At 33.2% G+C, this 23062-nt stretch overlaps 1 protein-coding gene and 2 long non-coding RNA genes across 5 annotated transcripts; 1 reads left to right on the top strand and 2 right to left on the bottom strand.

Moving 5' to 3' along the window:
• The first annotated feature begins 5919 nt into the window (after nt 1-5919).
• LOC114184980 (auxin-responsive protein IAA26-like) lies at nt 5920-9874 on the top strand. Its single transcript, XM_028072426.2, has 6 exons — nt 5920-6622; nt 6765-7341; nt 8073-8350; nt 8735-8882; nt 9300-9364; nt 9447-9874. The coding sequence occupies exons 2-6, from the start codon at nt 6848-6850 to the stop codon at nt 9491-9493; spliced, it is 1032 nt and encodes a 343-aa protein (XP_027928227.2). The 5' UTR covers nt 5920-6622; nt 6765-6847; the 3' UTR covers nt 9494-9874.
• LOC146886555 (uncharacterized) lies at nt 9650-15224 on the bottom strand. Its single transcript, XR_014994853.1, has 2 exons — nt 15042-15224; nt 9650-11459 (listed from the first exon to the last, which is right to left on the bottom strand). It is a non-coding gene; the product is annotated as an uncharacterized LOC146886555 (long non-coding RNA).
• A 5296-nt stretch (nt 15225-20520) lies between these two features.
• LOC146886554 (uncharacterized) lies at nt 20521-22660 on the bottom strand. Of its 3 annotated transcripts, none has more exons than XR_014995141.1 (3): nt 22586-22660; nt 21724-22185; nt 20521-21088 (listed from the first exon to the last, which is right to left on the bottom strand). It is a non-coding gene; the product is annotated as an uncharacterized LOC146886554 (long non-coding RNA). The 3 variants fall into 3 exon arrangements; XR_014995139.1 differs by having other exon boundaries at nt 22508-22645; XR_014995140.1 differs by lacking the exon at nt 22586-22660 and adding an exon at nt 22279-22498.
• Nucleotides 22661-23062: the final 402 nt, after the last annotated feature.

Below are 23062 nucleotides of genomic sequence, written 5' to 3'. Positions count from 1 at the left end.
AGGAAGAAAGAGACGAAGAAGAGTAGTGTGAAGGTGGATCCCATTAGTTATGATGCACACACACACATTCCTGGTACTATAGCGGCGCATGAGGCAATTATTCACATAAAAGCAAACAAAAAAGGTGAGTACACTAAGAAGTATCAAAAAGACAGGGTGATGGGTGCAATCAATGAAAGGGAGAATAAGAGAAAGAAAGAGAAAACGAAAAGCCCAAAAAAAAGGTTGTGGGAATGAGTCGAAGGTAGGAAAAACTAGCAATAGTGGGGATCATAAGTGATCTTATCAATGATGGTAATATAATACTAGATAAAAGGAATGGGTATAGGGTGGGGTCTCCACGCCACAAACTCAAACTTCAGGATATGTATCAAACTTAAATGCTTTGCAGACTCTTCTTACAAAACGTGCAACAAAATATTAACACATTCTCCCAATTCATCGAATGCTCCACCACCACCACCAGCCTCTCACGCATGCAAAACCAAACATCTTACAAAATTTATTTTGACAACAAATGCTTATGTATAATTATTCTGAACTTGTTCATACTCATATCCAACTATGAAGCAGCCACCTAGCAAAGTAAAGTGGCAAAGGTAATGAAAGCGAGATTGAAAGCCGCGTTGTGTGGACAACTACAAGACACGAGAGGTTCAAAAGATGGTTTTGATATATGAGCTAGCTCACTCACTCACTCACTGCTAACTTTTTCTACCCTTTTTCTTCAATCAAACACTTATTGTCAGATTCCCTTTTTCATATATATGATATTATCAGAAACAGTGCAATGACACGGTAAATAAATTCATATTTGGTTCATACATGATTATATTTACTGAACCCAACTGAAGTTGTTGCTGGGTTTTTATGCGGACCAATGATTTAACTTTTTATAAGGTAGGTGCTAATTTTGTGTCCTTGTTTTTTGTTTTGCAGAATATGAATAGATACCTTGTCGAATGGACACGATTAATGGTTGGCATTGAATAGAATGGGTTTAGGAGGAGGAATTTACAACATGTACCATGTGACACATACAAATGAAGCAATCTCCTCTTTACACTTATTTTACCTTTTTTGTTGTCTTCAAAGGCTAAGATGTTGTTGTCCCATGATCACACTTGGGTGTGGTGTGGACCACTCTCATCAATTTATTCTTAATCAATTCAGGAATGCATTCTTAACACATATGTTTCCATGAATCCGGTTCTTCAAATTAAAGGACTTCCAAGGACAGAAAACGATTGTCCGAAACTAAAAACCCCCAAAAACAAAATAACCTAAACAAAAATATCTGTCCTTTACAAAGGACTCAACTCAACTCAGTGTAACCTCTTAACATCTGATAAATGTTTAACTATAGCAATATTTAACTTTTTTTTAAATTTAATAATTTATGTGTTTTAATCATAATAAATTTATATACTTAAACATATTTTATTTATGGGATTTGTGAATTAAAATATTAAAAAAAAACTAAAAAATGGTCTGCTATTCATCCTAAAAAGATAAATGAATCACACTGCTTAAACTATGTGATGAGAGTGAGTCGCATGATAAGACTGCACCCACTGAGTCTTCGAATTAATTCTCTCTCATCCAACGGACAAGGCAAAGCATCATTACCAGTACGATTATGATGGGACATTTTGAAGCGATATCTCGCCATCGTTCCTCCGAAATCAACGGTTCCTCGTTCCTTCTGCTTCTGATGTCGCAGATATCGTGACATTTGATCTTGTGGTTCGTGCAACACCGGATTGAACCGCATGCACCCTGATGATTCCATCCGTACAAAAAAGAGAGAGAAGAGATTGTTAATCTTATCACTTGGTTTTTTTTATAGAATTCTTATTCTTATTTTATATTATAATATATTTTACTCACATATTATTTATCCAACATAAAAATGTCTTTTTGTGAAAATAGGACTGGAGATAATTCATTCCAACATAATATTTAGCATGAGCCTTTACTACTGTTTTTAATGTTGTTCATAGGTGGGTTTGGTTTTAAGAGAAAATGAAAATTTAACCTCAATTTTACTCACACTTCTTTTGCAACACTTTATTTTAAAAATGGAAAAAAAAATTATAAAAAATACTTTATTTTATCTGCAACTTTACGCGTAATGTTGTCATTTATAAATATGTACGTGGAAGGTTATAACATTTAAGAACTTAATCCCATCTTCAAACAAATTAAAATCCAATTATATTAAGAACTGTACCGGGCTGAGTTAAAAAACATGAACCTATATTCAATTGTGCGTGTTGGATTTTCTTACCGTTTAATTGAGTGAATGAAAACCTTATAAGTTTTATCAAAAGTAAAATTAATCAACACTATATTTGTGTATTAATAACCGTATATTGTGAATCGAGAGACAGAAAAAAATCTGTTAGTAGACTAGACCATTTTATAATTTTTTATGTAATAAGTCCTATTAAACATGCTAAGGGTCTATTTAGTTAGACTCATACACTATTAAAATAAAAAGAATAAAAATATCTCTAAAAAAACAAATTGCTAAATATTGTCTTGAACAAAATCTAATCTGCTGTAAAGATTACCAAATGATAATTTTGCACATGCAGATGCAATTAAACAATGTAGGGTTGGCTGAAGATAGGGTGGAAGAAAATTTGGCCAAATTATAGCTTATTTTAACTTAAACCGTGGCTGTTATACAACCACCAAAGCACAAAAAAGGCAAATAATTGAGCATCCTTTTCAAATAATTGAATCATTTTGTATTTTTTCGAACTAGAATTATTGTTTAATCTTCTCTTGTGATATCTGAATAATAACAGTTACTGAGAAAATAAATGTTACCAGACACATCAAGTCTTCAAAGCCGAAAAACAACAATTTCAAATTCCACACACGTATTTTTTTGAAAATGCCATCAACTTTATTTAGAAATAGTTTTTACTTAAGAATGTCCCATAAATGGTGTCAAGTTGGAAAATTGTACATATGAGTAGAAATGTAGCTTGAAACTCAGCAATTTTAGTACGTAAAGTTACATAGTTTGCTTTTAGTCAATTTGTGATACTATTTATCGAAAATATGCATAACTCATTCTTGTGTATATATAGCTAATGAATTAGCAGTTTTTTTAGGAGTGTGAAATAAAAAAGGTGCATTTGAATGAGTTTTTATGGTGATTGTTTTGAAACCTTGGTTTTGGAACAAGAATAAGATTCTGACGTAAATGGTTATGGTGATTCATTAACAGCTTGACACAGAGAGAGTTGTTGTGGTACAGTAGTTGTAGAAGGTAGCACACGTGAACGCCTATGCCTCATGCATCAAAACCTTGACAAATGTCTCAACCTGAAACGGAAAAGGAAACAGAGTCTTCACATTCACATATATATCCAACACCAACAACAATGCCACACACAACTTTTCTTCCTGTGTCCACTGCACTCTGCATATGCTGCAAACTCTTTTCTCAATGAAATAAAATGTCTTCTTCTTACTTATGAGAGTGTGATTCAGGGAAATGAAGCAAGGGTTTTCAGAACATGCAAACAGATCAAACAAACACGAATACTCAACTTGTGAATATTATATTACAACCCCGAAAAAGAACTGCATCGAAAACTGTCTCAGGAGACATGTGAATATTTTTCTGTATGTAAAAGCCACCATGCATTGGCGCATTGCGAAATTACGTCTTTTCAGAATCGATATTATCAACGATGATGTAATTTCTGAAACCTTTAAATTATTTGTAACGATAACGCAACTTCACTGTAACCCAATAGTTGGAAATCACCTTTTTTTAGTTACAAACATAATATATATTTGAAAATTATTTACTTATTTTTATAAATTTAAAGTATTAATATAATATATTTTTAATACTTAATAAAAAATAGCACTAAAAAAATTCGAACCTTTTCTCGATAGGTTTAGTTGTTTTAATGAATTATAGGTGCAGATTATAGGTGCAGAGATTAACGTTGTGGAGAATATATGAATTTAGAAGAAATTAAAATGTTTAGTATAAGGTATGATGAATTTTAAATATAGAAGCTTTTGCAATCAGATGCACAACTGAGAAATTTATCGCTTAAATTTACTCACAATGTTCCGTGTACTTTTTGCTAATGTAGAGAAGACATATATAGTACGAGGAAATGAGATTTTTGTTTACTTATCATTTTTTGGAAGCATTCCAAAGGTAAAATACTTTATTAATATAGTAAAATTTACCTTTATTTTATTTTCACGTTAAACTATTTTTTTAAAATATTTATATTTTTTAATTGAGTTACAAAATTGAGCGAAATAATTGTTATATTATGTGATCTTATTTATTTATCATAATATGTTAATTTGAAGGTTGAAGTTTGAAGTTTGTTTTATAATTAAGGGGATATTGTGATTAATTGAGAACACTTTTATCATTATAGATGATAATATAAAAAACATACCAAAGCATAACTATCTCGTTATTAAATCCGAAATCATAACTATATCATTATTAAATATGTTTTCAATAAAAAGTCACATGTCTGTTGTGCAATATGAATATGATTTTTTAAATGATTTCAAATTTTGTACCCGAGAGACGAACAAAGTGGAGAAACAGCATATCTATATTAATAAAAAAAATTAGATAACAAAAACTTAATCAGAAAATATAAAATTTAAATACCTAATAATTTAAAAAAAAATAAATTAAAAGTATTTAAATTTATAAATTACTTCAAAACTAGTTAAGTTACTTAAAATCTAAAACGTAATACACATCTTAGTTGTTATACACGAAAATAGTGTCAATTTATGTCTTAATAATTGCATTTTTGTTTGTATACGTTATAACCATCAGAATTGAAAATATCATAAGTGTTATTATGATTTTCTTTAAATGATATTTAAAAAGTCACAAATCACATTCAAAATATAATAAATCATCTTAATTTCATATTCAAATACAATGTTGGCAAAATTAAAGACAGCTGTATCCTAAATAATTCCTTTATCATTAAACAAAAAGAAAAAGCAACAAAAGTAGTTCTCCTTTGAGCTGTTAAGTTCAGACTCGAGACAGTTTTGTTCTCTTTTTTATTTCCAAGCATTATTTATCATGAAAAATGAAGAAAAGAGAACACACCCTAAACTTTTTGTCAGATTTAGAATAGACAAAACAAATCCCTATGGTAATAGATACAAATCGAACGGCAAGGAGAGGGTGATGTGTAGGAGTGACGGTTGAGTAGCAGCACAGGGAATCGCATTCATTCACAATTCTGAAATGATCATCATATAGGGATATGTGAACGGAGAGAGAGTGAAAGAGAGAGAGAGAGTGCAGAACAGAACAGAACAGAGGAGACAAGATCATGGGATCTGCATGTTTTTATTGCAGAAGCCCTGCAAACATGGATCATGCAAATCCTCTCCCTCCAAAATAAAAACAAAAAAGCAAGCTTTGCTATCCCATCCATCAATTTCCTGACATCTCAAAAGCACCCACCCCTTTCAATTCTTTTTATTTCTGTTCAGTCCTCCTCAGCCCTCAGCCCTCAGCCCTCAAAGTTGTATTTTTATGTTTCATCTCACAAATCTTATCCAACCCAAATGAATCTTTAGTTAACCAATTATCTTCTAAAACCAGCATAATTACCATCATTACTAAAAGGTTAAAACTTTGTCCTTTTATGCCAGCATGGACTTGAGCGTGCCAGTGTCCCTCTCTTTGGACTCTTCAAGTGCTTAAGTAAACTAATTCGCCTTGACTCAGATCCAAAAGGGTAAAAAAAGGTGCAACAAAGTGATGAGTTTGATTAGGGAGAAAATGTTTAATTACATTGCAAGTCATTTTCCAGCACAGAACTAATAAAGGTAGGGGGTGTTTGGGATATGTGCTATGAAGGCAAAGAAAAGGAATACGAATAGGAGCTACAAGGGTATAAGGGTATAGGGGGAGTGTTTGTGAAAGGCAGAATGAGTATCTTTAGGAGAGGTCAGCGCAACATAACACAATACCAGCACAGCATGCTTTACTTCCTGTGCTAAACAAACCTAACGTTATTTTATGATACTTCAGGTTGCGTGCATTGTGCTCTAATTCCGTTCCTGTTTTGTGTTCTTGGGTTGGTTGGTTCGCCAAGGGGAATCTCTCTGGTTTTTATCACCCTCTGTCTCTTTTTTTTTGCCTCCTCTCAAATAACCTTCCTCTCTCCTTAAAAAGAGGAAAGACACACACCTAAGACATAGATAGAGAGAGAAACATAGATAGATAGAGAGCAGGAGAACCCACTAAGCGTGCAAATAAAAGACTTAAAGCAAAACTAGATTGCAATCCCATGCTATTATAGCTCCCTCCACCTTTGCTTTTCCAGTGTTTTTTTTTTTCTCCCTTCCTTTCTCTTGGTGGGGTTTCCATTGAGCTGTGATAACACTTGTGTTCCTCCTACTGCTACCTTAACCTACCCACCGTTTTGCAGTGGCCAATACCTTTTAAGGTTACATTGTAGGTCCTTCTGTCTTTCGGCTCAGAGTTTCTCACAAGGTCTTAGGCAAGTTTGCCTACCAAGAACCTCTTTTTTTCTCAACTACAACATGTGGTATTTAGCCGATTTAAGCTGCGGTTAGACTTGTAAGAATCTCACCTCTCCAACTCAAACTCTATGATTCGGTGTCCATTTTTTTCATCTGTTATATAAAACAAGACTGTTGTTTTCACCCTTTTCATGTTTTTTGTCTGTAACCTGTGTTTTATCTGTTGTTGCATGAAACAGTCTTGCATACATATATTTGGTGAGTAGTATTTGAGCAAGGTGGAATCTTAATCTTCCTTTCGAGTGTGACGAGAGAAGTAGCGATGGATGAAAGGTCAAGAAACGAGGTATCTCCTCAGCTGTTAGATTTGATCCCAAAGGAGCGAGAGTGGCAGATGAACAGAAACGAAGGGAAGTCCTCAGAGGAGAGAAAGCTCGAACTGAGGCTTGGTCCACCTGGTGAGGACTGGTCTCTCGGTGGTAAAATGAAGAACGCCAACTCTGAAAGAGAAGAGTCTCTTCTCTCTCTTGGTTGCTTCCCTTCTTCGAACATGTCTCATGCAATACTCAGCCCCAACAATGGGTTCCAAAGCAAGGCCTCTCCATGGCCAAACTACCACAACCAGGTTAACAACAAAACCTCTTCACCTTTTCTTCAGTTCCCATCAGCTCCACCCGTGAGGGGAAAAGATTCTTCACAAAACTGCTGCCCTAAGGTGGTAGAGTTGCAGAATGGTTGTGGTGGTGGAGATAGCAAAGTGTTCTCTCCCTCTTCTGCAAATACAGCTGTGTCCCAGCCCAACACCTCTCAGAAAAGGTACTCCACCTTTTCTTTCTTGTATCCTTGTTTTGTTACTTTTCGGCAGAGGATATTCATTACCAGAGTCACGTTGTTTCATATATTTTTTGGTGTGGTCCATGCAAACTAAACTCTGCTTCCCTTCTTTCTACTTGTTGCCGTGTGATAGATCTGGTGTTTCACATCCCATTGTTGCACGTTTAAGTGATAGAAATAATTATTGATTTTTGCCATCATTAATTACCATTTATATGGTTACTCTCATCCAAAGAAAAAAAATTGGGAAGGGACAAGTTTTAAGCTTTGATCTCCCTGTACTCTGTACTGGTCGTTTTTGTTCTGCTATGCTTTACTTTGCCATGTTCTCCCAGATATGTCCACATCGGTTTTTTGATGCTATCTGTCATTTATTATGTGCCTTCGTTATCTTTCTTGAGGTTTGACATTGGCATGTGAATATCTGACCCTGTCTCTATTTCCCTCTCTTTAATTTCTTTCGTCCCTGGTGGGGGAAGCCTATTTTGGATTGTAGATTTAAATTTATTACAAAAAAGGGTACATACATTAAGTAATTCCAAATATGTGAATTTGATGAGTGATGGCAGGGTTGTGCTAGTGTGGTAACTAGTGTGAGCTCTTTAGCCCCACCTCATCCTTTTGTTTTTTAACTTTTAGCCTTGTTCTCACCAGTTTCACTGTTCACTTTCATGCCTAATTTGACATTTTCCTTGTGGACCCTCCACAAACAGAACTGCTCCCGCTCCAGTGGTGGGGTGGCCCCCAATTCGTTCCTTCAGGAAGAACCTTGCAAGTAGCAGCACTTCTAAGCCACCAACTGAGTCACAGCATGAGCAGCACAACAAGGTTGCAGGCAAAAAACCTGTTGATAACTATGGTGGTAAAGGTTTGTTTGTGAAGATCAACATGGATGGGGTTCCAATAGGGAGAAAAGTGGACCTCAATGCTTATGACAGCTATGAAAATCTCTCTTCTGCTGTGGACGAACTTTTCAGAGGTCTTCTTGCTGGTAATTTGTGTGACAATAATTCAATGGTTATGCACATATGGTCAACTTAATCACACTTGTTTATTCTCTTGCTTACATGATATATATAGATCTTCCTTGTGTGGAAACTTTTGTTTACTACTTTTAATTGATTGCTACCCAACAACAAGTCATAAAAACACAAGCAAGTTTTTTTGTTAATTTAATGTACTTGGGGGGTTGGCTGCATTAATTCAACATTTAATGCTTCCGGTCAATCTGTTTCACCAAACAATTTTTTTAATATAATTTCTGATTAGCTCTCTAGACAATCTCTCTTTCAAGTTTTGTTTTTCCACGGTTTTGATGGTGAAGAAGGAAGGTTTGTGAAGTTATCTGATTTTGTCTTTTCTTACTGGTGTTCAGCTCAAAGAGATTCCTCTGCTGGTGGAGTTCACAACAAGCAGGATGAAGAGAAAGCAATCACGGGATTATTGGATGGAAGTGGAGAGTATACTCTTGTTTATGAGGATAATGAAGGAGACAGGATGCTTGTTGGGGATGTGCCATGGCAGTAAGAATCTTATTATCACTATCAATCTTGTGCTCTATTATTTAATTTAGTATTATAATGTTATATAATACTATATAATATTATATAATCTCCACTTGGTGTGTGAGTGGCAATGGAGGATTAACATTCTGATCTCAAAACTGTAATAGATATTTAGTTAGATTCCCGGTGCTTAACGATTACTATATATTTATATCAAACACCCTTTTACAAAAGTGGTACATGCCATGGCATGTCTGTTGTTTCACATGACAACACCTGTACGAATGTCTCCTCTCGGAAATACAAATAAACTATAAATTAAATGGCGCAATTTGCTTTTCCCTTTGATGTTTTTTTAATGATTTAGTTGTTGTTGCTACAAAACTATGATTGGCAGCAAAGATGTATTTTTTAATGTTTACATATCCTTGGCAGCATGTTTGTATCAACAGTGAAGAGGCTGAGAGTGTTGAAGAGTTCAGAACTTTCTGCTTTTACCCGTGAGTTGGAATCTTCTTTTTCACTTTCCTCATTTTGTGTTACTGTTGTGATTGAAAATTGAAGCAGTGCTTGTTGTTTCAGTTGGCAGTAAGCAAGAGAAGATATCTCTTGACTCAGCAATGAAATGAAGAGAAGTTTGAGGTTTGAGGTTTTGTTCTGTTCCGCTGCTGAAACTTGAAGACTCCTCTAATTTGACGTTTTGGTTCTTTTGTCTGGTGAAGATCATGGAATGAAGCTGGAAGCTAGTTGCGTACATTACAACTAAGTAATGTGGTGCATATATCTTTTTCTTTTTTTTTTTAGTTTTGAATGAAGATTTGAAATGCTTATGGGTTGTATAAATAGGGAAGGAAAACTTCAAAATGTGTGTACCAATGTCGAATGATGTACTGTTGAGTAAACTATTAACTTGTTTTATAGTTTGTATTTTGAAGTCCCTTTTGTAAGGGGTTTCTCAATGTCTTAATAATTTCAAATCCACATGGTAAGAATCCAAATTTGAACGTGTACACATGTCTTCTTTACAAACACTTAGAAAAAAAAAAAGAGAAATCTACTTTGATATAACAAACAATCTGAAAAGCCACTTGAACAAATGTCAATTTTCTTCTGGTAGGCATGATCATATTCTCTCTACGTTGTAGCACTAGCACCATCTTTTTTCTTAACACAAATTGGATGTGTGTGAACACTGGAGTCGGCAATTTGTGTTAGATGAAAGAATAAAGGAAAGTCTAAGAAGCAATGCCTAGAAATAGTGATTCCATAAAGGGATGGTCAAAGAGCATTGGATCTATGGGTATGGTAAAGAAGAAATGGTTCAAAAGAAAGCGATTTTTGTTTGGGCAAATCAATGGTCGTTGTCGTTGAGAGGTGCCTAACTTGGATGAGTAAATATGAGAGTATGTGTGCGTGAGGGTTAGAGGTTAGGGGTATACTTTCTCTGAAGGGAGTTGGTGAAATGTAGGGTTGACCGAATTGAAGTAAATTAAAATAAAGAACCGAAGAAGTAAATTAAAATAAAGAACCGAAGTAGATTCCGAATTAAAGGAAATTAAAATAAAAAGAGGAAATATGAAATCTTTTTTTATTATAAGTGATTCATCTCATCACAATTACAAAACGTATGATCTAATTAGATCAGGGCTAGTCAAAACGTATGTTCCTATGCTAATTATTACAGCAGGGCTAGTCAGTGTATCAACCTTTACATGCTAATTACTACTGGACAAGGTTGTCATCCAACATATTAATGTCAAGGTTGTCATCCAACCTATTAATGTTCTGATGCAACCTGGTAATGTTGTCGTCCAGCTGGATTGATATGTTTTTAAGTCCTTCTTGATCGATGAATTCAACTGCTCTTTATGTTCCTTCAGCTCATGAATTCAACTGCTCTTTATGTTCCTTCAGCTCATGAATTCAACTGCTCTTTATGTTCCTTCAGCTCATGAATTCAACTGCTCTTTATGTTCCTTCAGCTCATGAATTCGGGCCTTAGATCGTCGATAGGATTTTTTGAGACGTCGATAGGATTTTTTGAGACGTCGATAGGATTTTTTGTGATTCTTGATCTTAGATTGGTAGTCAGGGATCGCGATTTCTTCTAAATCCTTAGATTGGTAGTCAGGGATCGCGATTTCTTCTAAATCCTTAACCTTAGCTCGACCTGCTTCATATATCGAGCATAACTAAGTATTGGTCTCGTTCCTTTCCTACTTCATATATCGAGCATAACTAAGTATTGGTCTCGTTCCTTTCCTATATCTTTTAATATTGCGATCTCTTCGTCCCGTTTTAGTTATCTCTGCATTATGTAATTCTCTATGTCCTCCAACCGTCTGATTTCAGACCCGTAATCTTGAATGATCGGATTGAACCGATTCAAACCGTCTGATTTCAGACCCGTAATCTTGAATGATCGGATTGAACCGATTCAAATCTTCAGTCGTAACCTGATTTAAATTTTCTACCAAATTTCCTGCCACTTCTTGAATGATCGGACCGAGCAGATTCAAATTTGCCGCCACATTCTGAGCTTGCTGGTGAAATCGGCCAGCGAGGATGGGCCCGCCATGGAAAGAAAACTAAAAACTAAAAAAACAAAATAAAACAAAAATTATTAAATAAAAATAAATAAATAAAAATAATAAATAATACAGTAAAATAGATACAAGATAAATAATCATAATTTAAATGTAACATACAAAATTACATTCATATTACATTTATATGATGTCTTTTATTAGGAAACTCATAACCAAAACGATGTGGGATAGAGGTGTCCATTTAGCACGCATATACTACCATACCCTCTCAAGTGCTTAAGTAAACTAATTCGCATTTAGCACGCATACTACCATACCCTCTCAAGTGCTTAAGTAAACTAATTCGCCTTAGACTCAGATCCAAGAGGGAAAGAAAAGGTGCAACAAAGTGATGAGTTTGATTAGGGAGAAAATGTTGAATTACATTGCAAGTCATTTTCCAGCACAGAACTAAGAAAGGTAAGGGGTGTTTGGGATATGTGCTATGAAGGCAAAGAAAAGGTATAGGAATAGGAGCTGTAAGGGTATAAGGGTATAGGAGGAGTGTTTGTGAAAGGCAGAATGAGTATCTTTAGGAGAGGTTAGCGCAACATAACACAATACCAGCACAGCATGCTTTACTTCCTGTGCTAAACAACCTAACATTTTATTTTATGAGACTTCAGTTATTTTATGAGACTTCAGGTTGCGTGCATTTTGCTCTAATTTTTGTGTTCTTGGGTTGGTTGGTTCGCCAAGGGGAATCTCTCTGGTTTTTATCACCCTCTGTCTCTCTTTTTTATTTCCAAGCATTATTTATCATGAAAAAATCAAAAGAAAAGAGAACAGACCCTAAACTTTTTGTCAGATTTAGATTAGACAAAACAAATCCCTATGGTAATAGATACAAATCGAACGGCAAGGAGAGTGTGATGTGTATGTGATGTGTAGGAGTGATGGTTGAGTAGCAGCCCAGGAAATCACATTCATTCACAATTCTGAAATGATCATCATATGGGGATATGTGAACTGAGAGAGAGTGAAGGAGAGGGAAAGAACAGAGGAGACAAGATCATGGGATCTGCATGTTTTTATTGCAGAAGCCCTGCAAACATGGATCATGCAAATCCTCTCCCTCCAAAATAAAAACAAAGAAGCAAGCTTTGCTATCCATCCATCCATTTCCTAACATCTCAAAAGCACCCACCCCTTTCAATTCTTTTTATTTCTGTTCAGTCCTCCTCAGCCCTCACCCCTCAAAGTTGTATTTTTATGTTTCATCTCACAATTCTTATCCAACCCAAATGAATCTTTAGTTAACCAATTATCTTCTAAAACCAGCATAATTACCATCATTACTAAAAGGTTAAAACTTTGTCCTTTTATACCAGCATGGACTTGAGCGTGCCAGTGTCCCTCTCTTTGAACTCTTCAAGTGCTTAAGTAAACTAATTCGCCTTGACTCAGATCCAAAAGGGTAAAAAAAGGTGCAACAAAGTGATGAGTTTGATTAGGGAGAAAATGTTAGCACAGAACTAATAAAGGTAGGGGGTGTTTGGGATATGTGCTATGAAGGCAAAGAAAAGGAATAGGAATAGGAGCTACAAGGGTATAAGGGTATAGGGGGAGTGTTTGTGAAAGGCAGAATGAGTATCATTAGGAGAGGTCAGCGCAACGGGAATCTCTCTGGTTTTTATCACCCTCTGTCTCTTTTTTTTGCCTCCTCTCAAATAACCTTCCTCTCTCCTTAAAAAGAGGAAAGACACACACCTAAGACATAGATAGAGAGAGAAACATAGATAGAGAGCAGGAGAACCCACTAAGCGTGCAAATAAAAGACTTAAAGCAAAACTAGATTGCAATCCCATGCTATTATAGCCCCCTCCACCTTTGCTTTTCCAGTGTTTTTTTTTTCTCCCTTCCTTTCTCTTGGTGGGGTTTCCATTGAGCTGTGATAACACTTGTGTTCCTCCTACTGCTACTTTAACCTACCCACCGTTTTGCAGTGGCCAATACCTTTTAAGGTTACATTGTAGGTCCTTCTGTCTTTCGGCTCAGAGTTTCTCACAAGGTCTTAGGCAAGTTTGCCTACCAAGAACCTCTTTTTTTTTTCTCAACTACAACATGTGGTATTTAGCTGATTTAAGCTGCGGTTAGACTTGTAAGAATCTCACCTCTCCAACTCAAACTCTATGATTCGGTGTCCATTTTTTTCATCTGTTATATAAAACAAGACTGTTGTTTTCACCCATTTTTTTCATCTGTTATATAAAACAAGACTGTTGTTTTCACCCTTTTCGTGTTTTCTGTCTGTAAGCTGTGTTTTATCTGGTGTTACATGAAAAAGTCTTTCATACATATATTTGGTGAGTAGTATTTGAGCAAGGTAGAATCTTAATCTTCCTTTCGAGTGTGGCGAGAAGTAGGATGGATGAAAGGTCAAGAAACGAGGTATCTCCTCAGCGGTTAGATTTGATCCCAAAGGAGCGAGAGTGGCAGATGAACAGAAACGAAGGGAAGTCCTCAGAGGAGAGAAAGCTCGAACTGAGGTTGGTCCACCTGGTGAGGACTGGTCTCTCGGTGGTAAAATGAAGAACGCGAACTCGGAAAGAGAAGAGTCTCTTCTCTCTCTTGGTTGCTTCCCTTCTTCGAACATGTCTCATGCAATACTCAGCCCCAACAATGGGTTCCAAAGCAAGGCCTCTCCATGGCCAAACTACCACAACCAGGTTAACAACAAAGCCTCTTCACCTTTTCTTCAGTTCCCATCAGCTCCACCCGTGATGGGAAAAGATTCTTCACAGAACTACTGCCCTAAGTTGCAGAACGGGTGTGGTGGTGGAGATAGCAAAGTTTTCTCTCCCTCTTCTGCAGATACAGCTGTGTCCCAGCCCAACACCTCTCAGAAAAGGTACTCCACCTTTTCTTTCTTGAATCCTTGTTTTGTTACTTTTCGGCAGAGGCTATTCATTCCCAGAGTCACGTTGTTTCATATATTTTTGGTGTGGTCCATGCAAACTAAACTCTGCTTCCCTTATTGAGTTTTCCATCATTAATTACCATTTATATGGTTACCCTCATCCAAAGAAAAAAATTGGGAAGGGACAAGTTTTAGGCTTTGATCTCCCTGTACTCTGTACTCACCGTTTTTGTTCTGCTATGCTTTACTTTGCCATGTTCTGCCAGATATGTCCACGTCAGTTTTTGATGCTATCTGTCATTTATTATGTGCCTTCGTTATCTTTCTTGAGGTTTGACATGGCATGTGAATATCTGACCCTGTCTCTATTTCCCTCTCTTTAATTTCTTTTGTCCCTGGTGGGGGAAGCCTATTTTGGATTGTAGATTTAAATTTATTACAAGAAAGGGTACATACATTAAGTAATTCCAAATATGTGAATTTGATGAGTGATGGCAGGGTTGTGCTAGTGTGGTAACTAGGGTAACTAAAGAGACAGAGGATGAGAGGGAATGGGAGGGTTGAATCTAACTTCGGGCCATAAAAAGAAAACTAAAATCTAAAATAAACAAAATAAAATAAAAACTATTAAATAAAAATAAATAAATTAAAATAACAAACAAATAATAAAGCAGTAAAATACATACAACGATAAATAATCATAAATTTAAGAATAACATAAAAGATTACCTCAAAATGAGGACTCCGGTTATTTGTTAGAAGTCAATTCCGAAGTAATTACGAAACCCGTACTATCTTCTATATATATATAATGTGTATTATCAGGAATTTCATAACCAAAACGATGTGGGATCAAAGTGCCTATTTAGCAGGTACTATCTTCTATATATATAATGTGTATTATCAGGAATTTCATAACCAAAACGATGTGGGATCAAAGTGCCTATTTAGCAGGCGTACTACCAGACCCTCTCAAGTGCTTAAGTAAACTAATTCGCCTTGACTCAGATCCAAAAGGGTAAAAAAATGTGCAACAAAGTTATGAGTTTGATTAGGGAGAAAATGTTTAATTACATTGCAAGTCATTTTCCAGCACAGAACTAATAAAGGTTGGGGTGTTTGGGATATGTGCTATGAAGGCAAAGAAAATGAATAGGAATAGGAGTTATAAGGGTATAGGGGGAGTGTTTGTGAAAGACAGAATGAGTATCTTTAGGAGAGGTCAGCGCAACATAACACAATACCAGCACAGCATGCTCTACTTCCTGTGCTAAACAACCTAAAGTTATTTTATGAGACTTCAGGTTGCGTGCATTGTGCTCTAATTCCGTTCCTGTTTTGTGTTCTTGGGTTGGTTGGTTCGCCAAGGGGAATCTCTCTGGTTTTTATCACCCTCTGTCTCTTTTTTTTGCCTCCTCTCAAATAACCTTCCTCACTCCTTAAAAAGAGGAAAGACACACACCTAAGACATAGATAGAGAGAGAAACATAGATAGAGAGCAGGAGAACCCACTAAGCGTGCAAATAAAAGACTTAAAGCAAAACTAGATTGCAATCCCATGTCAAGGTCTGTGGCTGTCCTCACTGCTCAAGGAGTTGAAGTTTGATCCTGGAAGTTCTGATGAGTTGTTCGTGGATAATATATCAGAGATTGATCTAGCAAAGAATCTTGTATCACATGGTCACAGCAAGAAACTAAGTTTCATTTTTGGAGAGATCAAGTAGCTAAAGAAAAGATCAAATAAATTCACTGCAGTACCGAAAACAATGGAGCAGATCTGACGACTAAAGCCCTGAAGATAGAAAGGTTTAAGAAATTAAGGGGTCTGATAGGAGTGTTGTGTTTAAACAAAGTGTAATACCTACTGGTTTTTTAACTGTTCTGGTTTATGGGGGCTGTTAGTATATAATCAGAACAAGTTAGTGCTTTGTACACACACAGAGAGTTTAGTTTTCCTATCTTAAGAAATCTTCTTTTCGTCTCTGTTTCGCTGCTTTGCTCTAACAATTTAAACACCGGCCCAAAGGCTAAAACAAGCATTACTCGACAAAACAAACAAAAGAGTAATGAACGGATCGAATTAAACCCTAATCCCAAACCAAGAATTGAATCCGACAGAGAAAAAAAAAGCATGGCCTTCTTTTCATGCAGAAATAGGAGGTGCGACAGTTACTTTCCTGAAACTCTTCCCGTGTGTGCGTTCCCGAAGACCGGCAAGAATTTCCAGTCCAGAGGATGCAGTGGACCCGCCAGAGCTGGCACGACCTCATCATGTCCCTTCATTTGTCCCGAAATCAACAGTAACCGAAATAGGCGACTGAATCGGCCAATCCTATGAGTGCATCGCTTCCCAGGTTTTCACAAAATCATTATGTTCAGACAGGGGCCGGGCATAATTTACTAAACTATACTAAACTATAGTTAATTGTACTATATTAAACTAAAGTATACTAAACTATTCATAATAATAATTGAACTGTACTATAAAATAGTTCAGTTTTAAAAAACTAAACTTATGATAAGTTAACTAAGTTAACTAAGTTAATTATATAACTATAGTAGATTGAAATAGCAAAATACTTCAAATAAAATATTGGTATTAGGATAAGAATTGAACTTATGTGTTTTATGTCTTACATTCTATTCTTTCTCTTTCATATTAAAATATTTATTTTATTTTGTCTTAATTTTTTTCTTTCCTCTTTCTTTGAGAAAAATATAAAATATTTATAATTAATTTATTAAAAAAATATATAAATTAATTCAATATCTTATTTTATTTTTAATGAATTTTATTATGTAATGTTATTTTTATGTTATGATTTTACATAAGTTATTTTTAAAAATTAAATTTTGTGACAGCTAACATTTTTATAATTTTTTATTTATATTAAAGTTTTTTGTAACTTAAATATTGAAATTAGTATAATAAATATAAATATTGGTACTAACGTATTTTTTATTTTAAAATCTTATGTAATATTATTTTTTAGTTTTAAAATATTTATTACGTGGCATCAAATTTTTTAAAGAGAATTTATTTTAAAAAATTCTTAAAATATTAATTTTAGAACTTCATAAAATTTCTATAACATTTTTCACATAAATATTAATGAATACAAATGTTAAAAAAAAATATTAATTTTGAGAATTTTCTAAAATAAATTCTTTTAAAAAATTTTACGCAACATAATAAACATTGTAAAAGTAAAAAGTAATATTATATAAGATTTTAAAATATAAAAAATAATTTAATACCGATATTTATATTTATTATATTAATTTTAATATTTTAATTACATTTTAAGTTATGGAAAACTTTAATATAAATAAAAAAATTATAAAAATGTTAATTGGTGTATTGAAGTATGATGCATATCTCAAGTATTATTTTCTAAGCACTTTCAAATTATATAAACTTTAAATTATTATTGTCTAGTACAATCATATGTAATTAGTGCAATTCGATTCAAAATAGTGTAATTAAGTTCAAAAAAAGTGTAATTCAATTCAAAATCAATGCAATTTGGTTCAAAAATAGTACAATTCAGTTCAAAAAGAGTGAAGTTTATTCAAAATCAGTGCAATTCGGTTCAAAAACGGTTCAAAAACAGTGTAGTTAAGTTAAAAATTAGTGCAGTTCAGTCTAAAAATAGTGTAGTTCAGTTCTAAAGTAGTGCAATTCATAAAACAGTTCAGTTTGTAATAGTTCAGTTCAATTTATGTTATAGTGCAGTTCAGTTCAGTTTATTTTTAAGAATAACAATTCAGTTCAGTTCATCTGAATTGTTTTTCAGTTCAGTGCAGTTCATGCGAACAGTTTTTTAATTTAGTGCAGTTTTTGATAGTGCAGTGCAGTTTGGTTTATTTTGCCCAACTCTAATTTATACAGACCGACTCAAATAAGGAATGAAATTTCTTTTCTCTTCTGTTTGGGTTTCCGGTTGAAACATTGAAACACAAAAAGACCAAAATTTCTCTCTCTCCTAAACCCCTTCTTCGGTTGAAACATTGAAACACAAAAAGACCAAAATTTCTCTCTCTCCTAAATCCCTTCTTCTCTGCCTAAGTTATTCTCTCTCTACAGGCACAAATTTGGAATTTTCTGTATTAAACACAAACATAGTAATCACATGTACACAACAAAACATAAACATATTACATGTACACAGTTCACATAAACATAATAAAATCAATAATACTAAATGAAAATAAATAAAAATACATAATAATAAAGACTTATAATAATAAATAATATACATATAAATAGTAAATAATATAAATAAATAATAATTAAATAAATATTATGTGATGGAATAAACAAGTATACAATATGAGTCTGATAAACAAATCTATAATACGAGTTTAATAAATTAATTTGACAAACAAGTTGAACAAAATCAAATAATTTTAACAAATGAATCTATGAGACAAACCCACCAAATATTTAAAATAATTTCAAAATAAAATATACTTTATTGAAAACATATATAAATAATAAAGCAGTATTATTTAATTTTATAAAATAGAACACTTATAATTAATTTAAAAAAAATTAATTTACAGTAATAAAAAAAAATTAAGTGTCCGTGCAATACAGATTGTGCAATACAGATTGAATGCGATTTTAACTAGGGTTTGACTTTATAAAAAAAGAATATTATTTTCTCATGAATAAATAAACATAGAGAATTAAAATCCTTTTCTTAGATAATTATTCAATCTTATATTATAATGATAAAGAATGTAATTAAATAAAAAAATTAATACTGAATTAGATTAATCTAAATTAAAAGAACAGGTTTAATATTTATCTTTTTTTATTAGTATTAAAAAATAAATGTTTCTTTTATGAAATCGTTAGATATTAAATATTTTAAAAATTAAAATTAAAATACTATTAACGACAGAAATCGAATGATTAAAATTATCTTTTATATTTTTATAAAGCCGTTAGATATTAAATATTTTAAAAATAAAGATTTAATAAATAAAGATTAAAATACTATTAACAAATATCGAATTAGTTTCTATGAATTTATGAAATAAATTTTAAAATGCAAAATTATATATATTTTTTATTTTTAATTTAGTCTATATTATTTCACATGAATATATACAAATTATTTAATAGTATATAAAATTTGTGTTAATTATAGAAATTTAACTTAAATTCTTACATTTAAAATACTATTTCATAATACATTTTAAAATGTCCCGTTTGCACGGGTATTAAAAACTAGTTTATTTAAAAAGAAGAAAAAGAAAATGAAAGGAATGGAGAAATGCTCCTATCTGTTGTTGGAGTCACTGGCCACATTAGCCTCTGCATACTAAAGTCCCACATCAAATATGACAATTGATGGGAACAACACAAGTTCTTATAAAATAACTTGTCCCACGCAGCCAGTGAGGTTTTAAAATTTTGGTTTAAAGTTATTTCATTTGTAACTTGAAATAGTTTGAAGTTATATATTTCGAACCTGTAATAATCAAAGCAAAGTTGAAATAAGTCTAGATAAGTGTTAAAGTTTGGAAAAGCTGCTATTTTGAACGTAGGTTGGGAATGAATATCGTTCTCACACACTCAGACAAACTCACATATCTTTGAAAACTCATATTCCTGTGTGGGTGCGGAAGAGAATAGAGGGTGATGGATACAAAATTACTATTTTATTATTATTATATTTATTTTTTACCTCTTTTATTTTTGTAATTTTTTTGATACATTTTCACACAGTATTGTCTTTTTTTTTATTTGTTCACATAAATTTATTTTTTAATTTATTAATAAAATAAATAAAATTTTATTATTAACAAACATCTAAAAATCTAAAAGTTAAAAATATATAAACAATATATAATTCTATAAAATTTGAAAAAAGAAAAAAATTTATTAAAAAATGTTACCTATGTTATTAACAAACATAATCAAATTAAAAAAAATATGTTCATATCAAATAAAAAAAAATTATATTTCAAAGACTTAAAAACAAAAAATATATATAACATAAATAAATTATTTTTCATGTAAATATTAAATTGATAAATGTTAAATTTAATTTCATACCAAATAAATTTGATTATTCATTTTTTTATAATATATTTATATTATTTTACACAATTAATAGAAATTAAATAAATTATTCTAAATGATTTATATAGCATTTTATATTATTTTTAGCATTAGGGATATTTTGGTAATCTGATTTTTTTATCTATTAATTTTTTTTTTAATATGTCACATTATTCAATTCAATCACAAATTTTCACAAGTTTCACTCTCTAATCTATTCTAAAATCATCTCCTAATTCCTTAAAAAGAATAACATCAACTTCACCCTTTAATCCTTTCTATCTCTTTCTCTATCTCTCCTTCTAATCCTTCCTCCCAAAAGAGCAGCTTTAGTATCAAATTCTCAGAATGTAAGGTCTTAACCTTAACCTTCAGATTGAACTTCTTTACCTCTACAGTACTTGCTTTCAATATATTCTGGATCTCCATCACTGCTGTTTCTTGCTCTCTAAGACCACAATACTCGAGCAGTTGAACCTCAAGATTTTGCTCCCTGTCTTGAAGCATTCTAATCATGGTTCGGAGCTCAGTTACCTCTTGCTCGTGGTCATCCTTCTCGGGATCGGCATATTCTTTTAACCATGATGCTTCCATATTTCTTTTAGAAGAATTTCTGACAACTGAGACTCCAAAGTCTACGACCTTAAGAAGATCATTAAATTCAGGTAGGAGGAACTCATCTCTATCACCATTTTGTGTACTGTCACGAGAGAGAGCAAGAGGAGAATTGCCAGTTATCACCCTGTTGGTGGAAGTTTCTTCCCGCAATCAAAGCAAAATTTAATAACCCTGTTTTAGTTTTTAAGTTTCTTTTTTCAGAAAAAACAAAATGGCCAAACTTATGTTAATTTGTAATTGCATGTAAAAGTATCTTGCATACAAATTTATTTTCTTCCTAAAAAGTATCTTAGATACAGCACCATAATATGAAAGGTTTGAATGTTAGACTTCAGTTGCCCGACCAAAACTTTCTCAGCTCCTTACTATACTCTAATTAGTTTCAACAAAAATTTTGTTATTTCTCTTTTGTACAATGCTCTTAAATTGAAAGAGAGATATCTATCTCAACCTCTACCTTTATTTATAGGCAACATGCCTGGTTCAAACTATATCAGTCCATTAACCTAATCTAACTAATTAGTGGCTACGGGTACCTAAAACACTATTACTTTACTAAAAGATTTACACTTTTTAAATAGTTTACTTTTTTGTCGAAAACCTCAATATTGATAGCAAGGAATCAACAATAAATCCTAAATGACAGCTTTAAAAAATCAGAAAAATACAATTTCTCTGTGACAGAGTACATGGTTGTACTTCCCAGAAGCAACTTACAGAACATAGAAAATTTCCTGCTGAGACGGTGTTGCAAGTACTTAATGCTGCCCCTATACCTCCTCCTGAATTAACCTCACTCTCGTGACCTGAGAAAGATAAAAAACGAAAAAAGACACTTATATTCATCATTCAAGAAAACGGAGGAGAAAAAGAGAGATGAAATATTGGTGAGGCAAAAACCAAGCGAAAGAACCCCCCTTGCGTGATTTAGAGGGCTTGATTCTTCTGATTCTGAAGCGTGAGTAGAGAAATCCAGCAAACGAGAGAGCCAAAGCCAAACCAAATTTAAGCAGAACAGGCTTCACACCCTTTTCCTGTCCGATCATCATCCTCACAACTAATCTAATTTCTCTTTGAGCCTTGAAGAGAGACAAATATCGCATAACTTTCCATCATCATCATCATCCTCGTCCATCTCAAACCCACGGAAAAAGCACAAGATTCATTTGTGGTTTATGCCTAGAAACACAACAAAGTCATAGATAAGCAAGGTCCACAATACATTATATTTACTAGAAAAATCATGCAAGTGACCAGAAACCATTCACATACGAATCACAAGAAAGTCAAATCATGCGCGGCCTACTAGTAACTTGCTGGTTAGATTGATTCCACGCGTTAGTAACAGTAAAAAATAATAAATTAATTAATAGCTCATGACATAATCCATCGCTATCAAAGGTCAAAACTAAATGTCTGAAAAGGAGCATGACCAAGTAAAAAATTCAATTCAAATTATGAAACAAACAAAAAACGAGTAAAAGAAGATGAAGACGAATACTCAAAGGCCAACACAGGTTAACATGAGAAGGCAACAACTCAGGTGAGTAGAGGAAAATCTGCGAATTTGGAGGTTTACTTAAATGTGATGGACGTTGTCTTTTGGCAAATAGCTTTGGTTGCGTGAGGTTGTCCCTATCATGGCAAAAACCGCAATTGGGCATAATCGAATTTTTTGAAAAATTGTGTCTTTATATATACCAAGAAATGTTGGCCATTGATTCTTGTCGTGTGTAGGAATGGTGAAGGCGACGTGGAAGGTGGGCCATGTCAGCGAGAGAAACAGAGTTCAAATTAAAGAAATTGGAATTATGAAGAGAAAAAAAGGAATAAAAATGAAGATTCGATCCATTCTGGTTATACCGGGTTAACAGCGAAACCATTACTGATTAGAAAGAGAGAGGGCAATATAATATTATGGTTATGGAAAAAGAAACGATAGAATATATTAATGTAAATGTTTTTATTTTAATCAAAAATTTAAATTATTTTATTTATTTTCCTTGAAATATTGCAATATTTTGTTTTAGAATTTTAAAAAAGTATTATTTAACTT

The sequence above is a fragment of the Vigna unguiculata genome, chromosome 5 (assembly GCF_037176805.1).
Source record: "Vigna unguiculata cultivar grain cowpea cultivar isolate G323 ecotype 2 chromosome 5, ASM3717680v1, whole genome shotgun sequence".
Lineage (NCBI taxonomy): Eukaryota > Viridiplantae > Streptophyta > Magnoliopsida > Fabales > Fabaceae > Vigna > Vigna unguiculata.
This window is presented reverse-complemented; position numbering and strand designations above follow the sequence as displayed.